This window comes from Schistosoma mansoni, assembly GCF_000237925.1.
Source record: "Schistosoma mansoni, WGS project CABG00000000 data, supercontig 0142, strain Puerto Rico, whole genome shotgun sequence".
Taxonomy (NCBI): domain Eukaryota; kingdom Metazoa; phylum Platyhelminthes; class Trematoda; order Strigeidida; family Schistosomatidae; genus Schistosoma; species Schistosoma mansoni.
Window position 1 is genome coordinate 364,128 of NW_017386042.1, and position 25,174 is coordinate 389,301.

Sequence of the window (25,174 nt, forward strand, 5' to 3'; positions counted from 1 at the left end):
TTTTGGTACAATTAAACAAAAAGGTACTGTAAAAAAGTCACTGATACAGTTGGTTATAATAATAATTGTTTCCATTACACCAACCACATTCTCTTCATAAAGGTGATGATGCAACGGATATTCTAGTTTTACAACTGGATACCAGTAGCACCTTCTATGTTCGATCGTTCCCAGTCAGATAGAAATCAGAAGTCAGACGAGAAGAGGCAGGAAAGATATACTTGATTCGTTACCAATATATCGAGGACCTTTTCTATAAGCTGGCTAATGAAACGTAGGAGCTGTGTCCCACGCTGTGTTGAAACGTGATCTGGTGCGGATGCATGACCGAAAGCCTTCAGCTAAACAAGTCCACTTAAACAACGTGGTCAGCATCCAATGTCGAACACTTAATGAGCTATTGATTTCGGGGAATTATTTACAGCTACAGATCACTCCCCTCCTAGTGAGGTAGTGATGCCCCTAAGACGTGACCAGCCAGAAGTTTAAACCCAACGAGTTTGTCGTTGGTAAACACTCTTCTGATAGCTTGCTTCGTTTAGCAGCGTCTGGTCGTCTTTCCTTAAACTATGGGACCAAAATGTACAACGTAGCAATAAAGAAATATAGTACAATGAAAATTTCGGTTCCTTGCGAAACTTCGTCGTTCTTTTCCAGCCGTCCTGGAAAAGAGGAAAAATAAAACGTGTGAGTGCATGTCGAAAATACACTCGTACTTGCGTAAGGACACAAGATGAGCGGAAAAAAATAAACTGATACACTTACAAACAGCGTAAAAGCGATCGGAAAAAAAGGTTTTCTTTTGGTTTTTTTCAATATATAAATATATATATATATACGCTCAAAAAAATGTTTTTTTTTTTTATATAAATAAAAAAATTAGCATATTAAAAAAAATTTATAATAAACTTTGAAAGGGTAATTCAAGGTAAAGCTTATGTCCTACGTGCAATATTCGTTAAGATGTTCTGGAAATCTTACTCGTCTTCCAGAACGCGTTGTTTTAGGTTTTTCTATCGACGTTGACGAAGTATCAAGTTGTGTGTCGGTTGTCGTGTAGGGTACTACGAGTGTAGTAGCTGTGTCGTTTGCTTGTACCGAAGGAAAATCGACGTAGCTAGGGTTTCCTTCTAGGTACGCAGCTTTGAGTCGATCGATACTGATGCTATCTTTCGTACCGTTCTTATCGACTACATAGTACTTAGGTTCGCGTTGAAGAACTTTGAAGGGTCCTTCGTATGCTGATTCGAGGGGTCGTCGATGTGAGTCTCGACGAACGAAGACGTGTGTACTATGTCGTAATTCGGGTTGAACGAAAACATCAGTTGATTGAGGTCGAGTGTGAGCAGGTTTAACTGAACGCATAGCGTTTGTAAGCCTACTCGTGTAAGAGTTTAGATCCATGTTCAATGAAGAAGCTGAAGGATCCACGAATTCTCCTGGGAGTCGGAGTGTCGTTCCGTAAACGAGTTGAGATGCCGTGTATCCAATGTCAGCTTTCATTGCATTGCGGATACCTAGCAAGACGAGTGGAAGAGCGTCTGTCCACTGTGAAACGTTTGAAGCTGATAATGAGGCTTTTAGTTGTCGATGAAAACGTTCTACCAACCCGTTTGCTTGTGGGTGGTAGGCGGTCGTTCGGAAGCGCGTGATTCCTAAAAGTGAGGTCAGACAACGGAAAAGTCCAGATTCGAACTGGCGTCCGCGGTCTGTAGTGATTGTGGAAGGGAAGCCGAAATTTGCTACCCATCGTTCGACGAAAGCACGGGCCACGGTTTCAGCAGTAATGTCCTTAATCGGTACTGCTTCTGGCCATCGCGTGAAACGGTCTACGCATGTTAGGAGATATGAGTATCCGTTCGAGCCGGGTAAGGGTCCTACTAAATCTATATGGACGTGGTCGAAACGAGCGTCAGGGGTTTTGAAAGAGCCTAAGGGACATTTGTTGTGTCTGATCACCTTAGATTTCTGACAGCTTACACAGGAGCGTGCCCACTCCCTCACGTCTTTATTCATGCCAGGCCAACAAAATCGTTCGGCTATAAGTTCGATTGTTGCACGAGCACCTGGATGAGAAAGATTGTGCAACGTATTGAAGACGTTGCGGCGATAATGTTTTGGTACAATTGGACGATCCCTACCTGTAGATGTGTCACAGAGTAAGGTTTCCTTACCTGTTCCCATCTGCCTAATACTTAGTTTAAGAGTTGTCGAGGATAACTCATGCTGAAGATCAATGTCTTCTTTTTGAAGCTGAGCGAGTTTAAGAAGGTCGATTCCTTGGAAACTGTTCAAGGAGCTAATTCGAGACAAGGCGTCTGCGACTACATTGTTTGCTCCAGAAATATGTTGTATGTCTGAAGTAAACTGCGAAATGTAGTCGAGTTGTCGAGACTCTCGCGGTGAGTACTTGTCTGAAGATGAATTAAAGAGAAGGTAAGAGGTTTATGATCGGTAAAAAGCGTGAATTCTCTTCCTTCGATGGAATGTTGAAAATGCCGTACAGCACAATACATAGCTAGGAGTTCCCTACCGAACGTGCTGTACCTAGATTCCGCGTCTAACAACCGTCTCGAGAAAAATCCTAGAGGTTGCCATGAGTTGTTAACCCATTGTTGTAAGACTGCTCCGATTGCTGAGTCGGATGCGTCTACTGCGATACTAATGGGCGCTTGAGTGTCCTGATGAGCAAGCAGGGTTGCTTTAGCGATGTGTTCCTTAACTGTGGAGAATGCTTTACGGGCTATGTCGTCTAAACTAATTGATTTCGCATTTCCACGAAGCTGATCGGTTAACGGTTTCATAAGGGACGCGCATTTAGGTATGAACCGTCTATAGAAACTTACAAGTCCGTTAAAAGTTCGTAAGTGCTTGATCGTGATCGGTTCTGGGTAATCCAGAATGGCCGCCACTTTGCTCCTAAGGGGTCGGATGCCTTGGGCATCAATAGTGTGTCCTAAGAAGTCTAAGCAGTTAGTTCCGATTTGGCATTTCTGAATGTTGACAGTAATGCCATGCCGTTGGAGTCGATCGAAAACAATGTCCAGATGCTTGAGATGTGATTCTCTGTCCGGACTTGCTATTAGACAGTCATCAACATACGCATGTACGAAGTTGAGACCTCGGAAGACGTCGTCTATAAACCTTTGGAAGGTTTGAGCCGCATTTCTTAAACCAAAATGCATTCGTAGAAATTCGTAAAGACCGAAGGGAGTGATGATGGCGGTTTTAGGAATGTCGTCAGGTGCCATCGGGATTTGGTTATAAGCTTTAACCAAGTCGATTTTCGAAAAGACAGTTGTACCTTTCAAGGTAGCTGTCAAATCGTGAATATGAGGCAGCGGGTAACGATCGGGAATGGTTTTAGCATTCAGACGCCGATAATCACCAGTTGGCCGCCAATCATTGCTGTCCTTTTTAGGGACCATGTGCAATGGGGATGCCCATGGACTATTCGGTGGTCGAATTATCCCTAGGTCCATCATGTGGTCGAATTCGTTTTTAGCTAACCTAAGCTTCTCGGGAGCGAGTCTTCGGGCTTTCGAAAATACAGGTGGTCCTGTAGTCGAGATGTGATGTGTAACATTGCTGGTTACACAAGGTAATTTCGATTGCGATTGGCATATCCCGGGGTATTTGTCGAGTACTGATTGGTACAAGGGGTCTATGGTGTGCTTAATCGTGACTGGGGATAACCTGCAACCAGAACAAGGAGTTACGCAAACGGATAACTTAGTGTTTCCGTCTATTAACCTTCAAGCGCGTGTGTCGATGAGTAGATTGTGGTGTTGTAACAGGTCTATACCAATGATTGGCATAGAGACATCTGCAACCACGAAAATCCAGTGTATGGGTTTGCGTAAACCCACGTTAAGGTAGACGTACCTTTTACCGTAAGTAGCGATCGGCTTTCCGTTTGCCGCCTGTAAACTTAAAACAGACTCGCGAAGTCTGTCGTCGGGATTTGCTGGAAGAACGCTAACTTCTGCGCCAGTGTCGACGAGGTAGCGAACTTTCGTAGTCACATCCGTGACATATAAGAGGCGGCTGTGTTCGCCGGCTACGGTTGCCGTTAACGCGTGCCGGCTGGGAAGTTTCCCGAACTGTCTTTCGTGTCACTCGATTTTGGGGTCGGATAATTGCAAGGTTTCCTGCAGTTTCTGGAAAACTTACCGTACTGGTTATGATACCAGCACCAGTCGGGATTGTCTGTCTCTCGTGGTCGAGAGCCAGATCGCTTACGTGAGGCACTTCTACGCGGGGTTTTTGACCGACTACGGTCATTGCGAACTCTAAGATATCGTGTAAGCGTGTGACATAGTTCGGCCATGTCAGTCGAGGTCGATTGGGGTTTTTCTTTGACGGAATAAACCTCGGCCTTAGAAGATCTAGTGATTTCCAAGATTCGATCGGCAGATGCTGCTAGTTCATCTATGGCATTGTTTTGAAATGAAACAAGCACTGCCTGCACCTGTTGAGGGAGTTTAGACAAGAAAAGTTGTCTAAATAGGCCATCATCAAAAGTTCGTTGGCCGATGACTTCTCTCATTCTAAGCAACATGTCCGTCGCAGAACCATGTTGCAAGTCGATATTGTTAAGGAGTTGGTCTAACCGTTGTCGATCAGTTAGGTCTCCTCGTTTTAAAATCGATAGCTTAAGCGATTCGTAAGGTTCGGAAACATCACTAGTAAACATACTAGGTGTTACGTACCTGTTAAACTCGCGCGGTAACGCCTTAACTACCGCGAGGAAACGTGTGCGCGAGTCCGTGATTCCGTGCATGCAAAAATCGGCTTCTGCATAGCAGAACCAGGACTCGATATTGTCGGGCCAAAATGGCGTTAACTGAATCGAAATAGGGGGAATAGACTTTAACTTAAAAACCTTGGGTGAGTGTTCCGTCATATTAATATAGATAACGAAAAATGTCTAATTAAAATATATCCGAGAAAAAAAATTCGCGAAAAAAGTATATCACAATATATAAAATTCAAATAAAGAATAACAATGAATAATAATATTCCAAAATGGAACAGACTCACAGTATATTGACTTGGTGTACCAGATCACGTCGGTCTCACCAATGATGATGCAACGGATATTCTAGTTTTACAACTGGATACCAGTAGCACCTTCTATGTTCGATCGTTCCCAGTCAGATAGAAATCAGAAGTCAGACGAGAAGAGGCAGGAAAGATATACTTGATTCGTTACCAATATATCGAGGACCTTTTCTATAAGCTGGCTAATGAAACGTAGGAGCTGTGTCCCACGCTGTGTTGAAACGTGATCTGGTGCGGATGCATGACCGAAAGCCTTCAGCTAAACAAGTCCACTTAAACAACGTGGTCAGCATCCAATGTCGAACACTTAATGAGCTATTGATTTCGGGGAATTATTTACAGCTACATAAAGGTAGATCACTATATAACTATCAAACTGACTAGGACTAGTCAAGTGAAATGGCTAGTCAACCGCTCACTGGCCTCGCACCAGAGTTACATGGAGGATAAATAGATCAATCAGTCTATACAACCTCTTCGAAAAGATATTGGATGTTGTATACATTGGATAGATTGCAATTATTTGGTTATCAAGTCTTAGATAACAAACATTGTGTCAGGGAAATGCTTTTTGAGTTTGAATAAAAAAAACTGATGCGAATTCGGAAAAGGTTTTGATTCGAAGAATTCTTTCTCGGTTTTTTAAATACACTAAAATACTTCATTGAAGGACGTTGGAAACAGTGGACCAATAGCGTACTTAATATCCCAATAAAATGCGCAACATATCTAAATGGTGCTCACTATAAATATATTCAGTGCGATGGCGGACGGCGTATGCCTCTTTGTCCCATTGTGCACTCGTACATTCATTCCCTGGACACGTATCAATAGAGATTATCAGGAGTCTAATGACCAGCCGGTACTACTTTTGACTCGTAGTTCTTTTCTAATTGTTGTTTTTAAATTATATATCTGTTTATACATCATTTGATGTAATGTGTCCTCAGAAAAATGTTTGTTGCTGTATTTTTACAAAGCTCGCAGATAAGACATTTGCATGAATATCATTGTCAGTGCATCTGTCGTTAGCTCAAGTTCCATTTTCCCGGAAGTTTCTAATGAAGCTTCCCCGAAACGGGCGACGTTTTCTGGGAATAAGTTGGTTGTTAACACATTAACAAATGGTCCTCATAAATCATGATCAACTTTGACAACAATCATTTTGGCCGACTACTCAGGTTTTCTGAGGAAATACTTTAAAACCTTGCCGAAAGTTCGGGATTTCGGCTAAGCACAGCTGAATATTCCTGGTAGTGCCTTTTTCTTGAATAAAGATTCCCCGATATGCAATGTTGAAAGACTTCCTATTGTTCGTGAGTTATGATTCTTACAGGTTATAACAGTACTGTAGACACTTGTTATTCGCGTATATCGTCAGCCTGACCAAGTCGTTTTCCTAGGTCTACGTTATTATTTGAGACTGCGAAATCTTACACCTTGTTTCCGATGGGAAGCTTGCAGTTGGTTTTTTCAAGGCTCTAGCAAGTTATAAGTAAGTTAACTAATGACTTTAGTGGGATTAACATGAGCAAGTATCCTTTTATAAGCTCAGCTTGATATTGAAGACGTCAGTTTTAGTGTAGTCTTAAGATCACAGTGCTTAGGATACCATAGCAAATGCATTCCATAACCTACCTTCACAGTTTTGGTCCAAGCTACCACAAAAATTGGCGTTCACTACTGACCACATCTTTGTGGGTACATTTATTTTTACGGGCAAATATATGTGAGTGACCAGTCGTTAAACTACAGCTTTTTACAGCATCTTATGAATAATCATGATCACTTATCACTGAATTCACACAGCGACTTCATATAGACAAATAACTGTGTGATCTGGACAACCAGTGATTGTGGATTTCATTTTCGTTTTTACATCAAAAGTCTGTTATATCCCTAACAAATTTAATCAGAACATGTCCTAATATATACACTACCGTTGTGGTGTGGTCTACTTATATCTATATAAGTAGTATATGGTGTGGGTCAGACATAGAATGTATTTTGGCAGAAGACCGATGAGGAAAGAACTTAAATGAAGCGCAATCGTTTGGAAAATGCATGAACAACGGAATTAGAGAAGAAACAGTGAAGATTGAAACAATTGGTTGTTAATTTGCAAATTGACTGTTCATTGTTTGGTTATCAGAATTTACTGAGATAGTCTGTAATCTTTGCTTAAATACATTCGATTGTCCCCAGTCGTGTTCTCATTCACTACACCGTCTTCATATTCCATTCGTTAAAATCTAATAAATATGTACTTTGTTCTCTAGCCTTGACCGTCTTTTTGCGTTACTGGAAAGTTGTCCCAATGCGTCTTTACGAACTGCAGCTGCAGAACAACTTGGAGAGATTGCAAAAAGTAGTCCATCAAGCATTGATTATGTCTTCACATGTGTAAGGAATTTATTTGTCTTTAAAACACTTTCTAATTGTCTGATCATTACATATATATAAAGCATTTATTTAACCACTGATTTTGAAGGTGTATCGGAATTATCATGTGGTCTGTTTGTTTTTTCGTTCATGATTATAAAAGAAGTGTAAAGTACTTTTAGAAATTCATCGACTCCTATTCATTACGTTTTGGAACTTGTTTTTTATGTCATCGTGAATTAGTTGATGAAAAGTATAGTTTATCGTTGACTCAGTAGCTTGGTGACCAAAGGGTTCGACTCAATCACTAAGTCTTGCGTTCGAACCCTCTCCACCTACTTCAGTTTCTTTAACCGGGTAGTATCACCAGATGTAAAAGAGTGTAACCAATCCACAAGCATCCGGTGAGTCATTTTACTCTTTTTAAAGATTTTTCATATTTAAACTCTAAGTCTGGTCAATTACCATAGCCTGGTATCTAGTAAGAACCAAGTTTCGTTCAGCTTTATCTGATTAATTTCCGTATGCATCAGAATGTTGTTTTTGGCCATTGAATTCGGTGTTTTTTCGAATCACTCTTTTACTCTTTTGAATATCACATTGAATTTTGTCTCAAAATTTTACTGTCATATAGTAGTAAAAGCATTTTAAAATGACATTCAATGGAAGAACCTACAATGTCGACAGTTATAGATTTAGTTGACTTTACAGTAAGTTCGATCCTGTGTCCCTTCATTTAATTTCTTCCCTACTGTAAATCGTGACCACAATTTTTTAAATTTCACTATTATTTGTCCTTCTGTCATCTGTAATTTTTTGGTCAGCATTCTCATATTTCTAAAGAAACATCAAGCGGTCTTTAGACTTGGCAAGGATTTTTTTGGACTTTATATTTTAACTTCTAATGTACGTTTAGTTACTAACTATCCTATTTATATCTCGCACTAAACCTGAAGCTTATCCCTCTCCTGCGACATAAAAACTGGGTTTCTCGTGTTGCTGCATCAGAAGCTATTCGTCACATTGTTCGTCACTTGCCTGATTGGGAACCAACTGTGAATTGTCAAAGCTACATAGATCAGAAGGACGTTTCAACTAATGGCTTCCTCAGCCTAAGTGGACTTCGGATCGACTATGTTCTAGCTCAGGGTGCTCGACTTTACAGTATGGATGTGCGAGAGCTGGACAGAAATAACTGTCGGGGTTATTTTGAGCGGTGTAAAAAGAATAATGAAAATGCAATGGAATGTGATACATGTGATCCACAAACAGTCATTCACTCTCCTCAAATCTTACCACCAGGTAATTAAAAATGTTAGCTCTTTTGTATGGTTATTGGGTATATCTAAGATCAATTTATTACCATCATTACCTTAAAAAATCCGTACGTAAATGGATAATTGAAAATACATTCATCTATAGATGGAGTCCATACTAGGTCATAGCGGTCAACCTAGACATTTCCTAGGGATATAAACTGTAAACTGAGTTATAGACTAGTTAACACTCTTAATCAGTTAGCATCACTACATTAATAGCTTTCTTTCCTGAGTTTAGGTAAGGGTTAAATACCTGAGTCAGAGCTGTCAGGAAAGGACTAACTCGAAGCCACCATCTTGGATAATTATACTATAAAGATTAATTTTAATTCGAAAGGAGCATACTTACTGCACAACCATATTAATACCTTCAACATATTAAGGACGATCTTATTAGGTATTCATAACGGTGGAAATACAACTCATTAATAAAATTCTTCGATTTTAGTGGCCCAAGGGATTGATGAATGTGAAAATTTCTACCATCATAAGGATCGTAACCTATTGAAACACAAATCACTATTTACTCAAGCATATAATAAAAGCAATGTTAGATTCCTCATTTTAGCTTCTGGGTTCATTTCCCGGGACTTCTCAAGGTCATAAAACAAAACTGACAACGAACACAAAATGTTACAGTGCGTCACACAGATCACTGTTATTGTGTGCGCTAGGATGCTATTTGCGTGCTCAAATCAAAGCAGGCAGTTTTCTGGGCCACTTCCTGAGCCTTTGATCGAGAGGATTAATCCACAAGGCAGTAGAGCGACGTCAGGAAATGCGGTCCCATGGTAGCTGATGACGAAGAATAGGCCTGTACTCCATTGGTTTGAAATCAATGTCTACCAACTCTTCACCAACACAGTTTAAGCGCCGGACATTCACTTTCCCTCTTTTCAGTTTCGTAAATAAAAACCCCACTACGAGGAGGCTGAGTGGGACTTTCGTGGCGGTTGCTAAATACGCATGATCATATGAGAGCATTTTGAGAGGGAGAGCAGACTCCTCCGCCCTTGGTCGTATCGCGACATTTGCAGACCATACTGCATACTGTCTCAGACTCAATGAGCAGTTCCCAACAAACAGCCAGTGACTTTTGGAGTTGTAATCTTTTGTATAACCAATGATGTTTCCAGACCGTTCCTAGGCTCCGTTTCATGTGAAATGTCGGTGGTTTGTAACTCGAAATTCATGGCTTCATATAACTTTGTCTATGCAAGTTCATAGTCTCATCGATTCACCAGATGTCCTCTCTATAACTTTAGTATAAACCACAACCCTCATTTAGTCCTTCAGTAGTATTCCTCGTAGGTATTAAGAAAATTTGTGATCAAGTCTTTAGATCTTCTAATTGGCATACTTTAAATATCAAAGTCCTACGCAACTTATTACTCTTAAGTATCCACGTTGCTTGACAGATATCAAAATGTCTCTTCACTACCACAACTGGTTAAAAACATACATAAAGATCCTCAGTAATATCATCGAGGTAGTTCCCATCTTCGGAACATCTTTTATTATTTAATACACATAGATTCTTGTACATATCAGCACGAAAAATGCATATACTACACAAATAAAAAATAGAGGAGGTAAGGGGAGTTTAATCAAAAATCCAAGTGAACAAGAATAGTACACAACAAGAAATATAGTCCATTTAAGGAAATACAATTAATTCTTTCGGTTAATGAAGTTCCTTTCAATTGTGCGAGGAAGGAGTCTGGTTTAACAAGCATAGCAAAACTGCTCTCACTCGTGAGTTGTAGACTCGACCTATTACAGCTAGACTAATATCACTATGACACTAAAGATAACCCGGATTTTTAAAAGTTTTTCTAGCACTAGATTGACTAAATCTTTCAGTGTTACATAAAAATAACATATTGTTCACACTTAATCTAATTTTTATGTCATCAAGTACAACGCCAAGAAATCAACAGTCGTCTAGGCCTGGAAAATGACAATCTATTAACTGAAGTTTTGGAGAGTCATGCTGATGTATCAATTGATAAATGGATAACAACAGACGATTTTAATGATGAAACACAACCTGGATTCGCTCAAGTAGATGTTGAGGTATGTTACAACCTGAGCATGTGGCGTAGTGTGTGCATTTGTTTTACTGTTATGTAGGTAGAATTTGCTAGGTATTCACTCATAAGTGAGTTGATTTCCAGCTGTAATCTTTCAGTTAGTAGATATATCTGTCTACTGTCAAGCCAATTACTAATAGTAGGGGTGATTTCGAGGCTCTTAGATCTACTGTCAAGTTAAACTTGGCACTACTAATACAGAATGGATGGACTACACAGTTATTAAATGATGTGCGAATATAAATATTTGGGTGTTCAGCTCTTATCCACTTTAAAATCAGCTTTCGAACCTAAAGCTAGTTGGTTAATAAACAGTAAGAATTTCGCTTTCTGTCATCTATTTACGTATTCTATTTCATGACATCTACTTTATTCTAGAAATCCAACTTTCAGCTATGGGATCATTTGCTCAAAACTCGCTTTAACTAACCTGGTGGTATCATCCGTCCTCGTGGCTTAGTTTGTTAGGCAGAATAATATAATATATTCTTACATTCGGTTTTGTCTCTCTATGTCATGATAAACTTCAGTAATACACTGTGCAAAAATGAACTTACATCCCCCGTCATCTCGTGTAGGTTGTGTATTAACATCAGTCATTATCCTTTTAACAAATCAAAAATACCGATGATTTTACGGAAAATTGTTTCTGAAGATAAATAGTAAATCAATTTATCATTTCTGTTGTTTTCATTTGGTGCACTCTGGTGTCGCAAATACTTTGATGCAATAATCGCCAGACCTAGTCACCAAGTAACTGTCTTGAACTCTTTAGTTGTTGCCGAGTTTCACCCTCGGTCTTAATGTATATCCGATTCCCGGCCCCATGTGTTATTTGTCTGCTGTTTTCTCTTTTGATTTGAGCATCCCAAGTTAGGGTGCTTGACTTGTAATGTAGTTTCCTGATTTCTGCTAAGTGTGACTTATCTACGTACAGCATATTTTCCTAATTCCCTCTTCATCTGGAAGCTGGTTTGCACTCTACCACAGTAAGTTACTGCTGATGGTGTCTGCTTAATAGATCTGGAGTATCTTGGGTAGACAGCTATTTATGAACACCTTTACCCTTTTGATGATGGTAGTAGTAGTCCTTCAGGTTTCAGCTCCGTTTTGACATATGTTAATTACTTTAAATTTTTCATCAGGTATTCTTCCAAAAAGTATTCACCAACTACATAAATCCGAGGGCTAATATATTAAATAGTTATTTACTCTTGAAATTCTCTTTTATCTTTTAAAGTGTAAATATTATCACTAATGCTGTTGATTTATTTGAATTCCTTCCCATAAATGCATTTTTGTTCACTTTATTATCTACAGAGTTGTGTACGGAGTGCTTACGTTGCTCATATCGACACAGATGAGAAAAGGTATCCATGTTTCTTTATTGTTTGTTGTTGATTACTTTTGCTATTTATCTGGATATACCCAATTAATCCATAATATTAAGAATGGAATTTATTTATTTGAACTAGAAATCGCTAGTTATTTTAGTTCTCAATCAGTATCGTATAAAGCATCTTATTATTTGTCAATGAGTTTTCATGATTTACATTTATAGTAAACCATAAATACGCAATTAAAACTCGTGAGTATGAGTTTTCAATATTTTTAAAACGGATAAACAAATAAATAAAGATTATGGTTCTGATTACTCACTAATTAGGTAACTAAAACCACCAATCCAATTTCCTTTTCAAGCACCTCAAAGAGAAACATCCTTCCATGGTGCGAACAACTGGAAGTCATACCGCTAACGGTACTCAAGACCATGTTGTTTATCAAATCCCCTCGTCCATCCCTAATAGGTGAATCAGTAATCGCTAATGTAAATCACCAAATGACGATCCTCTACTTATATCGAGTCGTCAAAGTGAATAGGTAACAGAAAGCTGAGGAGTAGAACACTTTTTTAAGATAAAATAACACTAGTTTGCATACCCAGGAAATATAACCCAACATTATCCAAAACTTTACCTTATTGTAGAATAATACACCTAGTAAGTTATTTTTAGCTAGTCAACAGGGTTAGAACCTGGCTTGATTTGATTTCCATTTGCAATCATGTTGAACGTTTTGAATAAACGTTGAAGTAGTGTGATTCTCCATTTGGCTATCCTGACACTCCTCAGTCTTATACACCTGCATAAAATCAAATACAAATCTAATTTCATTTAGTTGGTTATTTTACCCATATTATAGGTAGTGTTAAATGTGAGTCACTGAATAAAGTGATTGGTAAATCAATCAACGGGGTTTAACATACTGTCTGAGTTGTAAATTCTATTGGGAAAACATGAACCATTATTCTCTCTGAACTAAATTATTTTGACCACACCGCAGAATGAATGAAAACGTTGGATAATTTAGCTCAGAATTCGTTAGTGTATGATCCATTTATTTATTTATTCAAACGCAAATATTGGTGCAAATAGGGACCAAAATAAATATGAGTGACACAAAGGAGTGAGTGAAATTGTGAAGATACGGATAAGGAGCGGTGATCGCAGTCAAAAAGGTGAATTAATAAATAAAAATAAATGAATCAGAGTAAAATATAATTGTAGAAACAGTTCAGTTTTAAAAAATACGACCGGAACGAATCCTTTCAGTTAAAGAAGTTTCTTTGATTTTTATGAAAGAAGAAAATTATATCAGAATCTCAATTCCCTTCTATTCTCAACTGTATCCAATATTTCACGGCACTGATTTACATTATCTCTCGGACGCCAACCAGAATGTCGTAACGGGTCATCAGGAACCACTTCTTGATCGTCGATGAAAGCTCCACGACCAAACCATTCAGCTCAGAGAACAAAACTCCATCAAATTCACGCACTTGAGCTACAAATCTTCTCCACCATCTCAAAGTCGGAATCACCTCCATACATTTTTCTTTCATAGTCCGGCGTCATATCATAAACTGCCTACTTTCACTTTACCTGACCAGTCCCTGGGTCAGCAAATAGAACACAATATGGAAGTCGCTGGGGTGATTTCTAAAACACGTGTTGAAGCCATCGAAGGTGGTATTGCAAGGTGGTGACATCAAATGAATTGTCGTCATTTTACCGGAACACACATTGCTAAACCTCATCATTACTAACATCGTTTTACGATTGAATGTCATCAATCGCCCGGAGATAACGACGATAAACATAGAGAGTCGCTAAGCATCCTCATCTCGAGAGGACCAGGTTTCACAAGTATATAGCTGAACTACTTTAACTCACACGTTGTAGACCCGACCTTTTACAGTCAGACTAACAGAACGATGACACTATTAATGTCCCAGGTTGGCATAAACCTGTCTTTATACATGGAGTAGTCTCATAACTCACACAACTACTCAGATACATAAACGCTTCGGCTACTTCTGATGGCTCACCACTAAGAATGAGTTTAGGCACATAGTAAGACAGTATTATCCGCATACGCAAAGTCGAAAAGTCTTTCTCAGTGTAACAGATCCACACCACCATCCTATCCCATTACAGCCTTTTCCAGAATGTCATTGGTGACAAAGTTGAATTGGTGTATAAAAGTACTAACTCTGATGTGAGATAAGTTGTAGTCTTTTGAATTGGATTAGGCCGTAAGCACATCTGCTTTTAACTGTACTTACAAATAAAAGATTCGATGGAATTTTAGTATTTGTGATAATGACATATGGATATTATCCTGCAAGCTTTTGAAGCTTCATGACCCGAAGTGACAATGAATTTTAGTTTCTATTTTCCATTGTAGTTAAAATGTGTCGTCTATAACATTTTTCCAGGACTAGCTGGAGTATTGTGGTTGTTGGAGTGCAGCGTTTTTTATTACTATCTTGTAAGCTAAAAGCTGGTTACATTTGAATCCATGATATCTGTCAAAGTGAGGAATGAACGTGTTTCTCTGTCATTGGAATATACGACATAGGGCGTCTGTTTTTAAGTGAAATTCAAGGATTTTATGAAATTTAGACTAGATTATTGGATCATAAATATGCTCTATATAGGACGGTTTGGATTCATTTACGTTCGATGTCTTCTCACCTCATACCGTTGTGGGAACTGTTATCATTAGAGATGGTGGCGTCTTACTGTCACCACACCCTATTTAAGTCAATAGTAGAAATTAGCTCTCGGACCCCAAATTTGTTGCTGTTGTCAACAAGTAGATTAGTGATCATTATCACTACCTTAAAAACTGACAAAAGTTTGGATTTTTCCTCTTCAAAAAGGAATGTCTTTTTTCAAAGGGTCGGTTCATCTGAACAATATACGAGACGTCTAAACTTTTGAGACTTGGTAAGTTTTTAGATTCGGTATATACTTTTTTTATACTCCGACATTTCAATCTCTTTCAGATTCTGTCAGTCCCCTGTTCAGTATGATACAAAACGTATCAAACTAGACTCATCAAGTGACGTCACCATTGATAAATCTGGATTGAATGTTCAAGCTACTGCTTCTGTATTAAACCAGCCTTTGGGACATTGGCCATTAGATAGAATGTGTACTACACTTTTAGGTGATTTGTGGGCATTGCGTTGGGAGACACGTCATGGCGCAGCTTCTGGTCTACGAGAATTACTGTCAGAGCCAAGGCATACTAAACAAGCAGGAAAATATATTGGTCAATCCGAAATAGAGGTTTGTAAACATAATTTCTTCCATTAGTAATATCGTAAACATCAAATCCTGCTTTTGTTTTTACTGAGCCATTGTAGGTTATAAAACCTGTACCTTTGATAGTTGGGTGGTATGTTTTTCGGTCATACAGTCAATATGACCAAGCTTGGTTCTTATGTTATCATATTCATCTTAGACTTTATTGCTATCTACTGATTGCTACAAAGCAATGTTGGCATTTAATTCTTAAGATCAACGTATTAATCAATTTGTTTATTTTAAACATAAACTAATATGAAAGTTTGATCCGTAGTTTATAGTGAAGGTAATACAGTTAAGTATAATCTAGCAGTTTACAGGTATTTGTTTTTCTTGAATAAAACAATGTTTGTTGGAATGGTTTTCACGTCAATTTATTTTCCAGATGTATAATAACCATTACCAATATTTGGAAGATATTGTAGTTCGTGTACTTTGTACCTTAGCCCTGGACCAGTTGTCTGATTTTATTTCCGATGAAGTAAGTTACGTTGTTTATTCTGTTTTAATAGTTCATCTGTTTCTCATGATTACACATTTCTCTCCTCTTATTGTTTTTGTCCTTCATATCCTATCATATCTGTTGATATTATAAATTTGGTGTACTACTTTGTATGTAATTTTAATTTTAATTTACTTGTTGTCAATGCCCATTAGTTATTCTCAATAGTTCATGCTATTCATCTATGTATAAGATGTTTCTCGGTATAGTATAAAATATTCCCGGAACCTTGTTAATCGCTCAACAGCATACAATATATTATAATGCTGATTGAATTACAGTTTATACCGCAAACTATTAAGCGAATTAGTAAGTGTTTTGCTAACTCAGCTTCCGAACTTAACCACCAACCAGGTTTTCAGTTCATTTTTATTTAATGACTTAAGTAGGACTGAGAATCGAGTTAGCAGATAGGGTTTTCTATACAACTTCCATTATTATCACGAAATGTAGTGTCTAAGTCCGCAAAACAGATTTGTTAGTGATAGCTTGGTTATTAAATCTATGTTTCTTTAAGATATATTTAGGCTTGGGTAGCTGTGTTAATGTCTGTACTCAGTCACTGAGCTTTGCTTTTTTACTTAAATTTTCCATCATGAGATTCACTGATCAGCAACCAAAACGATATAGTACCACAAACGAAAGAATTTCTGCTCAAGTGGCCGCATTTTACAAACAGCTTATGGAAGAACTGTTATTCAAACAAATTGAATATTGATGAATAAAAGGAATGGATAACGACATACGACTAAAGTAGAATTTTCTAACCTTTAGGTTGATTCCATTGACCGAGGGGTTTTATTGGCGATGTTCATCATTGAAAGGTTTATCAAAGAAGTACATAAACTTTGTTGAGTCTCTCTACTCAGACGCTGTTGGTTGAGTCAAAGCTTATGGGTAATTGTCAATACCAGGTGATGTTCATCAGGATTCCCTAGTTGTTCCCCTTTCCATTTAACTTTGTCTATGTTCTAGAAATAGCACTTTCTTTACGTAACGTTCTAGGATTTGATCTTATATTAAGAGGTTCACTTATCAATTTAGGATACGCATATAACATAATCATGTTTGATGAAGTTGTTGAAAGAACGCAGTATTTTGATCCCCTCAGTCAACAATGTTAGCATGTTTGTAATGCGTTCTTCCCTCTCAAAATGCAAAATGTTGTTCTAAGACTGATCTGAATTAACAGCTGAACTAATGATGAAAAGTGAAGTAGTTTATCGTGTTGACCAATTCACTTATCTTAGAAGTCTCAGCCCTGCTGGATTGGTTTCGAACGAAATCTAGGCACGGATTCAAAAAGCTCGGGTAGCCTTTATTAACCTGCATCACTTGTGTCGTAGGCTAGATGTTCATTTCCCAACCAAAGGGCGTATATACTTTGTGACTGTGAAACATGGTCGACTAAACTTAAAGACATGTTTAGGTCGTCGGTTTTTGGTCGTAGATATCTTCGAAGCATTGCTTTCATTCCAAGGAGCGATGTTGATGTTAGGCATAGGGTATCAGTCAAAAGTGTGTTCTCATCTTCATTATTTCTTTCTTGAACCAATCTAAAGACAGGTAATTATGTATGAATAATCTATCCATATAAAGTAATTCAATAAATCACACTATAAGGGTTTCACACCGATCAGGATATCATTTTTCTCATACATATACTAATTTTTTAGTATAACTTGCTTTACAGGAATCAGTTTAAAAAAAGACAGTCACGCGTCGAAACTTTCATCGAAAATCATATCTTAATTTTCTAAACATTTTGATTATACTAAAAACTTTCCAATAATGAACTAAGTAAATAGTTTATTCGATAGCGAATGGGATACAATTTTAGAGTAAATTCAGTCTTCCAACAAAGTTAAAAAGTGGAGTTCTCGTTTCTGAAGTCAAGGAAACAATCAGTTTGTTTTATACAAGTCGCAAATGACCACTGTAGAGAGATAATCTTATGAGTGGCTGATAAGAAATTCTCTGGTTCTGAGAGCATTCTTCCTGGCAATGAATATGTGATGCATTCATTATCGTATATTGAAAATTAGAAAGAATGTAATAAACCTTCCTTTTACAGATATATTCTTTCTATTTAAACCTTCCTAATGTTCTGTGTTAATCAACTTATACCCGTTTTCTTGGAACTTTTCTTATAGGTTGTAGCTCCAGTACGTGAAACCGCTGCACAGTTATTAGGTGTATTATCTTTGCATTTAACAACTGAACAAGTACTATTAGTAACAAAACACTTAATATTTCTTGTATCTTTAAACGATGAAACAGTAACTAAACTGTGCACTAATATACCTTGTCAAAAGGACAATACAAATGCTTCCAAAAACAGTTGGATGATAGCACATGGTGGATTATTAGGCATCAAATATTTGCTTGCTTCAAGAAAGGTTTGTACGTTTCTACTTCTTTTCATTTTATGGCGTTGATTTAAATGAATCAGATAATTATGAACAGATTTAACTTCTGGATCGAATAGTAGTTTATGGTTACATGGGAGTAACACTAGCCTAACAGTGTGGTACATAATCTCCTATCTTGTTGACGAGTTTTGTGAGAGCATTTAGCACTAACCTAATCAATCGTCTCTCAGTCATTAGGTTAGGTATTTAAACCTAAAAATATAGATAGAAGGGTGTTTGAATAAACAGAGTACTCTAAAACACTTGTCTATTGAGATAAGTTTTTATAATCTCGATATCATGTTTTTGATTGTGTTGCAGCATGTCAAGCAGATTCTTTTTTTTTAATAGACAGTACATTTGCATCATATAAGTTTGCGCACCATTTATGATCTGAAAATTGACTACGTATTTCTATGTAAACAGTTATATGTAGAAGATATATGATATTTTGTATAACAGTAATCGGCAGTGCTATCAGTTTGAAGATTTAGATGAAAGACAAGTAGTATGGAATAAAAAGCGAGAATTTTAAGTGGCAAAATTCTTTTATACTAAGTAGGAGAAATAGAAGCAGCTTTGTAAAGGAGCGCGAAGTATGACAAATAGTATAACAGAAAATAAGCAGGTTTGCGATTGTGAACCTTCTGAACACTGGATCATCCTATAAAGGATAATTAGATCAGTTGGTCTAAATCATAGTTCACTACACTAGTCACCATATCAATTAACTTGGTGGATCTCGATACTTTTTCACTCAATTCAAATGTCCAACCAAGAACCATATATGAGGCATACCAATAGTGTGCTGTCATACTACACAATGCAGTCAATAAATAGGATCATAGTAGAACAAATTTAAATCAGTTTTGTGTATAAAATAGCCTCTTATCTTGGGTGCAACCTAATATGTATCTTTGCTCACTGGCCAATCACTGCTTACTTCCAGCATATAGCAATAAATATAGTGAGAGGGCCTAACAAACTCTGTTCATTTAGCCGAAATTTTCACCTGTGATTGCCTCAAGCATCTGCAGTGTATAATGTTTGGTTAAACCATGCAACTCTCAATGTTTGACTTATCTTGTAAATTGTGTCAAACAAGGAGTCAGACTGAACATCCTAAAACTATGTATAGAATAGAGATCTACTTGCCTTACATCACTGTAGTAGGTGACTGGCATTTACATATTGTGTCAGTCATCCATGCCAACTATCGCTTCACTTGGAAGCGTACAAGAGGGCGAATACAATAAGCTCTGTCATGATTCGCTGCATAAGTTCAACTATACCTTGGATCTGAAAAAGACTTTGCTCCCACTGCTACAACCTGGTTGAGAAACGTTAACATCAGCGATTTTACCTTGACACTATGCTCCTAATATTTCCATCCTGACTCCGACTGTTAAGAAGACAGAATCGACATGGAAAGAATACACATCTCACAGAGTAATAGCACTTTTACATGCAGATTTCCTTTTCACTAATTAGTAATAATGTACAAATAGTCGTAACTTTAATTTATTTTCGTATGGAACATATCAAAACTGAATGAAATACATAAAATTTATCAGGATACAATAGAATATCATACTAATTCAATTGATGATTGAGTTCGGGAAAATTCATTCTGATGTTGAAGTGAACAATTTACGCATTGAATTAATCGATAATCTTACTTCTAATTGGTTGCTGTCCATCCCTTTCGGGCTGAGCTTTCCCGAATGTTTTTGGAAATATTTTCGATAATATCTTTTAAACTGAAGGTTTATAAATAATCTTTCCTTCGTAACTATGCATTCGGTCTACTTCTGTTGAATGTTGTTTCAATAAACCATAATGCCTCTCCATTCTCTAGAAAAGTCCATTTAAAAGTAGTTACACTATTAACTCCCCTAAAAGATTTTTATCCATGTGTTTTATGTACTTCGAAGTGGACTTTTTAAAAATCTGTATCACATTTCTACGGAAGTTACTAGTTCTGTTCTTCCTAACTGAAGTCTCTGGGGTAAGGAAACGAAGTTTTTGCTTAGCCCCAATTACACTATTGTGCTTAGGGTTTGTGTCATAAAAAAGGGCTCAAGATCTTATCATTCGTTTTTATTTGTGTTGGCAAATATACTTTCTAAGTTAGTTTTGGAATTTTTTATATTCAGGATTTAAAAGATACATTATTACCACATGTTACACCGTGCTTAATTAGCCGATTGTTTGGGATACCAAATATAGCTGATAATCAAATCGTCTCTCAACAAAGTGGTCGTCCATCTTCATTTAGTGCTAATCCTCTTGCCGACGATGAAGATATACGTGCTGCTGCCGCTTCAGCATTATTGCCAATGATTGATACAATGTGGGTCGAATCACTTAGTCAGTATGAATATAATTTATTTGTAAACCATGTTTGGTCATTGATCCGTAATACACCATCAGATTTATCACCATCCACTGGACCTGTACTTAGTTTAGTCTCTGCACTTACTAAAGCTGAAATGGGAAAGAGGCAGTCTAGCGAACAGCATAACAGTACAATCAAATCAGAAGAGGATATTAGGTATGATTGTTAATATTGAGTTTCTATCATATCATGGGAATATATATTTTCAAAAAAAAACAAACTATCAGATACTTTTCATAATGTTTTATATCATTTGTGTGTGTGATTTAAGTAAAGATTCCAATTAATGTCACGTAAGGAAAATATTTTTCAGGATTTGCATTTTATTTTTGTCAGACATTCTGGGAAGTGAAGATTTGAATTATGATGTCACTTAGTCACATGTCCTTAAGCTGTGGAGTCACAGTTTCGTTTAGAAAGTGTTATGATTTAAAAACAAACCCTGCATACAAAGGTCCCGTTGGAGGCTAGGAAGGAGAGTACGATAATTGTTTCGTTTTTATTTCTGCAACACTAATAGATTAGTTTGCCACAGCAAATTATTCATCAATCAGTTACAAGCCGAATTACTTATGTCTTTTACCCCTCATGGAGGAACATAGGCTGCCCATCAGCATTCTCCATCGAACTCTGTCCTGGGCAATCCTATCCAGTTGTTACTCATCCTTTTGATATCTGCTTCCGATTCTCGACGCATTGTGTTCTTTGGTCTTCCTTTTTCCCTTTTCCTTTGAGGATTCTAAGTTAGCACTTGCCTCGTGATGCAGTTTGATGATTTCCGTAATATGGCTCCTATCCACTTCCAACATCTTTTCCCAATTTCTTCATATGGGATCTGGTTTGTTCTCTTACAGTAGGTTGTTGCTGATAATTTCTGGCCAACGGAAATTGAGTATCTTGCATAGACAATTGTTTATAAATCTTTGTTCTTTATTGATGATGGTTATAGTAGTTCTCCAGATTTCAGCTCCGTACAGTAGGACTGTCTTGACGTTCTTATTGAAGATTCTCACTTTGATATTGGTTTAGGGTTGTCTTGAGTTGCATATGTTCTTCAATTGTAGGAATGCGGGTCTTGTTTCGCCAATCCTTGCCTTTACGTCTGCATGGGATACTCCTTGTTCATTGATGATGCTTTCCAGGTACGTGAAAGATTCCACCTCTTCCAGAGCTTCTCCATCAAGTGTGATTGTGTTGGTGTTCTTCGTGTTGTATTTTAGGATTTTGCTTTTTCCTTTGTGTATGTTGAGGCGTACTGATTCAGAGGCTTCTGCTACATTTGTTGTCGTGACCTGCATTTGTTGGTGTACATGGTATAGAAGGGATAGCTCATCTGCGAAGTCCAAATCGTCTAGTTGCATCTAACCTGTTAATTGTATTCCGTGCTTCGCGTCTTATGTGGAGGTCTTCATAATCTAGTCAACGATCAGAAGAAAGAGAAAAAGGAAGAATAAGCAGCCTTATCTGACTCCGGTCTTCTCTTTGAATACATTTGTCAGCTGTCCTATCCTCCACTCACGACTTTGTATTGTACTCCGTCGTATGGATTCCGAATGATGTTGACGATTTTCCCAGCTACTCTCACTACAGTATCGAAGAAGGTTCTATGGGGTTCTCCTATCCACACTGTCAAATGCTTTCTCAGAGTCAATGAAGTTGATGCATATTGACGAGTTCCATTCAATTGATTGTTCAAAGATGATCTGTAGTGTCGCGATTCGGTCTGTGCACGACCGATCCTTACGGAATCCGACTTGTTGATCTCGAAGCTGGACATCTACTGAATCGTTTATCCGGTTCAGCAACACTGTTGAAAAATTTCTCTTGTACCGATAGTAGTGTGGTTCCTCTGTACTTCTTACACTTGCTCAGATCTCCTTTCTTTGGTATGTTAATGAAGTATCCTTCTTTCCAGTCTGTGGGCACTTGTTCTTCCTATCAAATCTCTCTGAACAGAACGTGGATCATGTTTGCGATTAATTCTGTCTGACTTTAGTGATTCGACTGGTATTCCGTCTGGCCCTGCTGCTTTCCCACTGTTGATTTGTCTGACGGCCATCCTGATTTCTTCGATCGCTGGTGGAGTAACATCTAGGTGAAGGTCTGTATGTGCTTCTTCGATGTCCAGTGGATTCGATGGAGTTGGTCTACTGGAGAGTTCATTGAAGTATTCTACTAATCTGTACCCCTGTTCTTGAACCTCTGTGATTGTTTTTTCTTCTTTGTCCTTGCCTGGTCTTTCTGGTTTACTACATTTCCCTTCTAGTTTCTTCGTTGTTTCATATAGCTGTCTCATATTTCCTTCTCATGAAGCTTTTCCTCTGTCAATGTTAGCCCTTCGACATATTTCTGCTTGTCAGCTGTAATGCTCATCTTCACTTGCTTTTTTGCTTCTGTGTTTTCAGCTTGTGCCTTGACTTTCTCTGTTCTTGTTCGATTGTTGTTAATTACTGTCTTCTTGTTCCTCCTTTCTTGAATCTTGTTCAGGGTTTCCATGGAGATCCACTCCTTATGATGTTGTTTCTTGCGACCCAGAGCCTTCTAACATGTTGAAGTTAATGCTTCTTCGACTCTTTTCCTGTTGTCCTCTATCGTAACTTTTTCTTCCAATAGATCCTATAAGGCTTTGAACCTGTTGTTGAGAGTTATTTTGAATCCGTTGAGATTGCCAGTATCTCGTAGGAAGGCTGTATCGAACGAAATAATTTTCGGCTAATGCAAGAAAAACACAATTGCTCACAATGTCATTGCTAAGTATCAGTTACAGAGGAAGCAGTTTTACTTCGCTTATCAACAATGCGATCACATCATGTTAGTCCGTTAAACAAAGAATTAATGGTTATTGCAATGATTTCTCAAACTCACTGGGAAATGAATAGTGATTATAATTAATTAGATTTAAAAGCATATTGAGAGGTTTCACAATGTCATTTCCTTTTTGATGAGCGAAGCGAATCTTACATGTTCCTGTATGCCGTTAGCTAACAATCTGTAACTTTATTCGTAAAGCAGGCATAAATTTGAAAGGTGATAGCATTTGGCTTTCAAATACTACATCCTAGGTGTGAGTTGTGTAAAATTTCGTCCTGTTCGGGCGGCCGGGTTTTATCACCAGCAGTCAAATGCTGCCTCAAAGCTAAGGAAATAATCCTGTGCTTGACAAATGAGTTATGCTAAACCTGACATTAAAAGTCTAACCTAAATGCTGGATAATGGATAGTACCTTATATCTGCCCTTTTCACCATCAGTTCTCAACTAGCATTTACTAGTTCTATTTTTTAAAATATTTGTCCTATTTATTCATACCATCGAATTAAAAGTGGTCTGTCTATCAGTCTTACTTTGTTTTTTGTGCCTGCGACATGTTTTCTGTCTTCTGAAGTCCCCAGAAAATATAACATTCTATATATAGGCCATCCATCATTACAAAACCCCTAAGCTCTGGTACGACTGAAGGTGAGAAGAATCCCTTCTCTTCAAAGTGTTCATATGAACATGTAGTCTCTACCAAGAAAGCCATACTCAACACGGAAGATCTACCTAGAGAGTTAGGCAACTGTGATTCCAAACCAATATCGTACTTAAGCTCCAGGATTCCGACTAAACACATGGCTTATAAAACCATATTTGGTTACCAGCTACCATGAGGTTGCTTCTCCTAAAGTTGCTTTATTACCTAGTGGATTAGACATTTGGGTCAAAGATTCGGTCTTGGCACCCAAGCAATGTCTCAGCCCATACAAGTACAATATTTTTGTCAAAGTGTACCTGATTTTATGTGAACTAAGAAAATGAAATAAAAACTACAAAACATTACCATTGTTTACCGTGACAAAAACTAGAGCTGTTTTTCATATTAATTTTTATTAAAGCAATGGTATCTTCCCTGTCGCTTGATTTTCTTTTGGATTAATATTTACTTCTCATCGTTATTCTTTATCACATAGTTTATTTCTTGTTTTCTCCTCTTTTAGCATTTATCGAATTAATACAAGCGAAAAAATAATGATAATAACAGAACTACTGCACCATGTTTCTTCATCTATTCGTCAAAGTTCTTTGAACACTCTACAATGTGTAATAGAATCTTGTGAAAATCAGGTTTGTGATTTATTTAGTCGATCTAGGCAGTTTTAACCTTATATTCACTAGTTATCTTGCTGTCACCTTGACTGAGTGGCTAAGCTTCGGTATCACTTGAAAATGTCCAACCACATATTTTCTTTTAAGATAACTTCTCGAATTGCGACCATTACATAAGTACATGTAGCTGTGAAAGACTAGTTTAAATCCTTTTAACTGTTTCACTCATGGCTTGAGTCTTATTCTACCTACTGAAGGTTGTTAGC

The 25,174-nt window shown here is 37.6% G+C and overlaps 1 protein-coding gene across 2 annotated transcripts in view; it reads left to right on the forward strand.

Moving 5' to 3' along the window:
* Window positions 1-5,827: 5,827 nt before the first annotated feature.
* Window positions 5,828-25,174, forward strand: part of Smp_158610.1 (helicase mot1, putative) — a gene marked incomplete at its 5' end in the record, with an annotated part of 54,569 nt that continues 35,222 nt past the window's right edge. For both annotated transcript variants that reach the window (XM_018799975.1, XM_018799986.1), the window contains 10 exons: window positions 5,828-5,942; window positions 6,487-6,559; window positions 7,344-7,467; window positions 8,403-8,748; window positions 10,684-10,841; window positions 15,220-15,495; window positions 15,899-15,994; window positions 18,169-18,414; window positions 20,583-20,980; window positions 24,800-24,926. In XM_018799975.1, coding sequence (XP_018646567.1) covers window positions 5,828-5,942; window positions 6,487-6,559; window positions 7,344-7,467; window positions 8,403-8,748; window positions 10,684-10,841; window positions 15,220-15,495; window positions 15,899-15,994; window positions 18,169-18,414; window positions 20,583-20,980; window positions 24,800-24,926 — 1,959 coding nt within the window. The remainder of the gene's footprint in view (window positions 5,943-6,486; window positions 6,560-7,343; window positions 7,468-8,402; window positions 8,749-10,683; window positions 10,842-15,219; window positions 15,496-15,898; window positions 15,995-18,168; window positions 18,415-20,582; window positions 20,981-24,799; window positions 24,927-25,174) is intronic.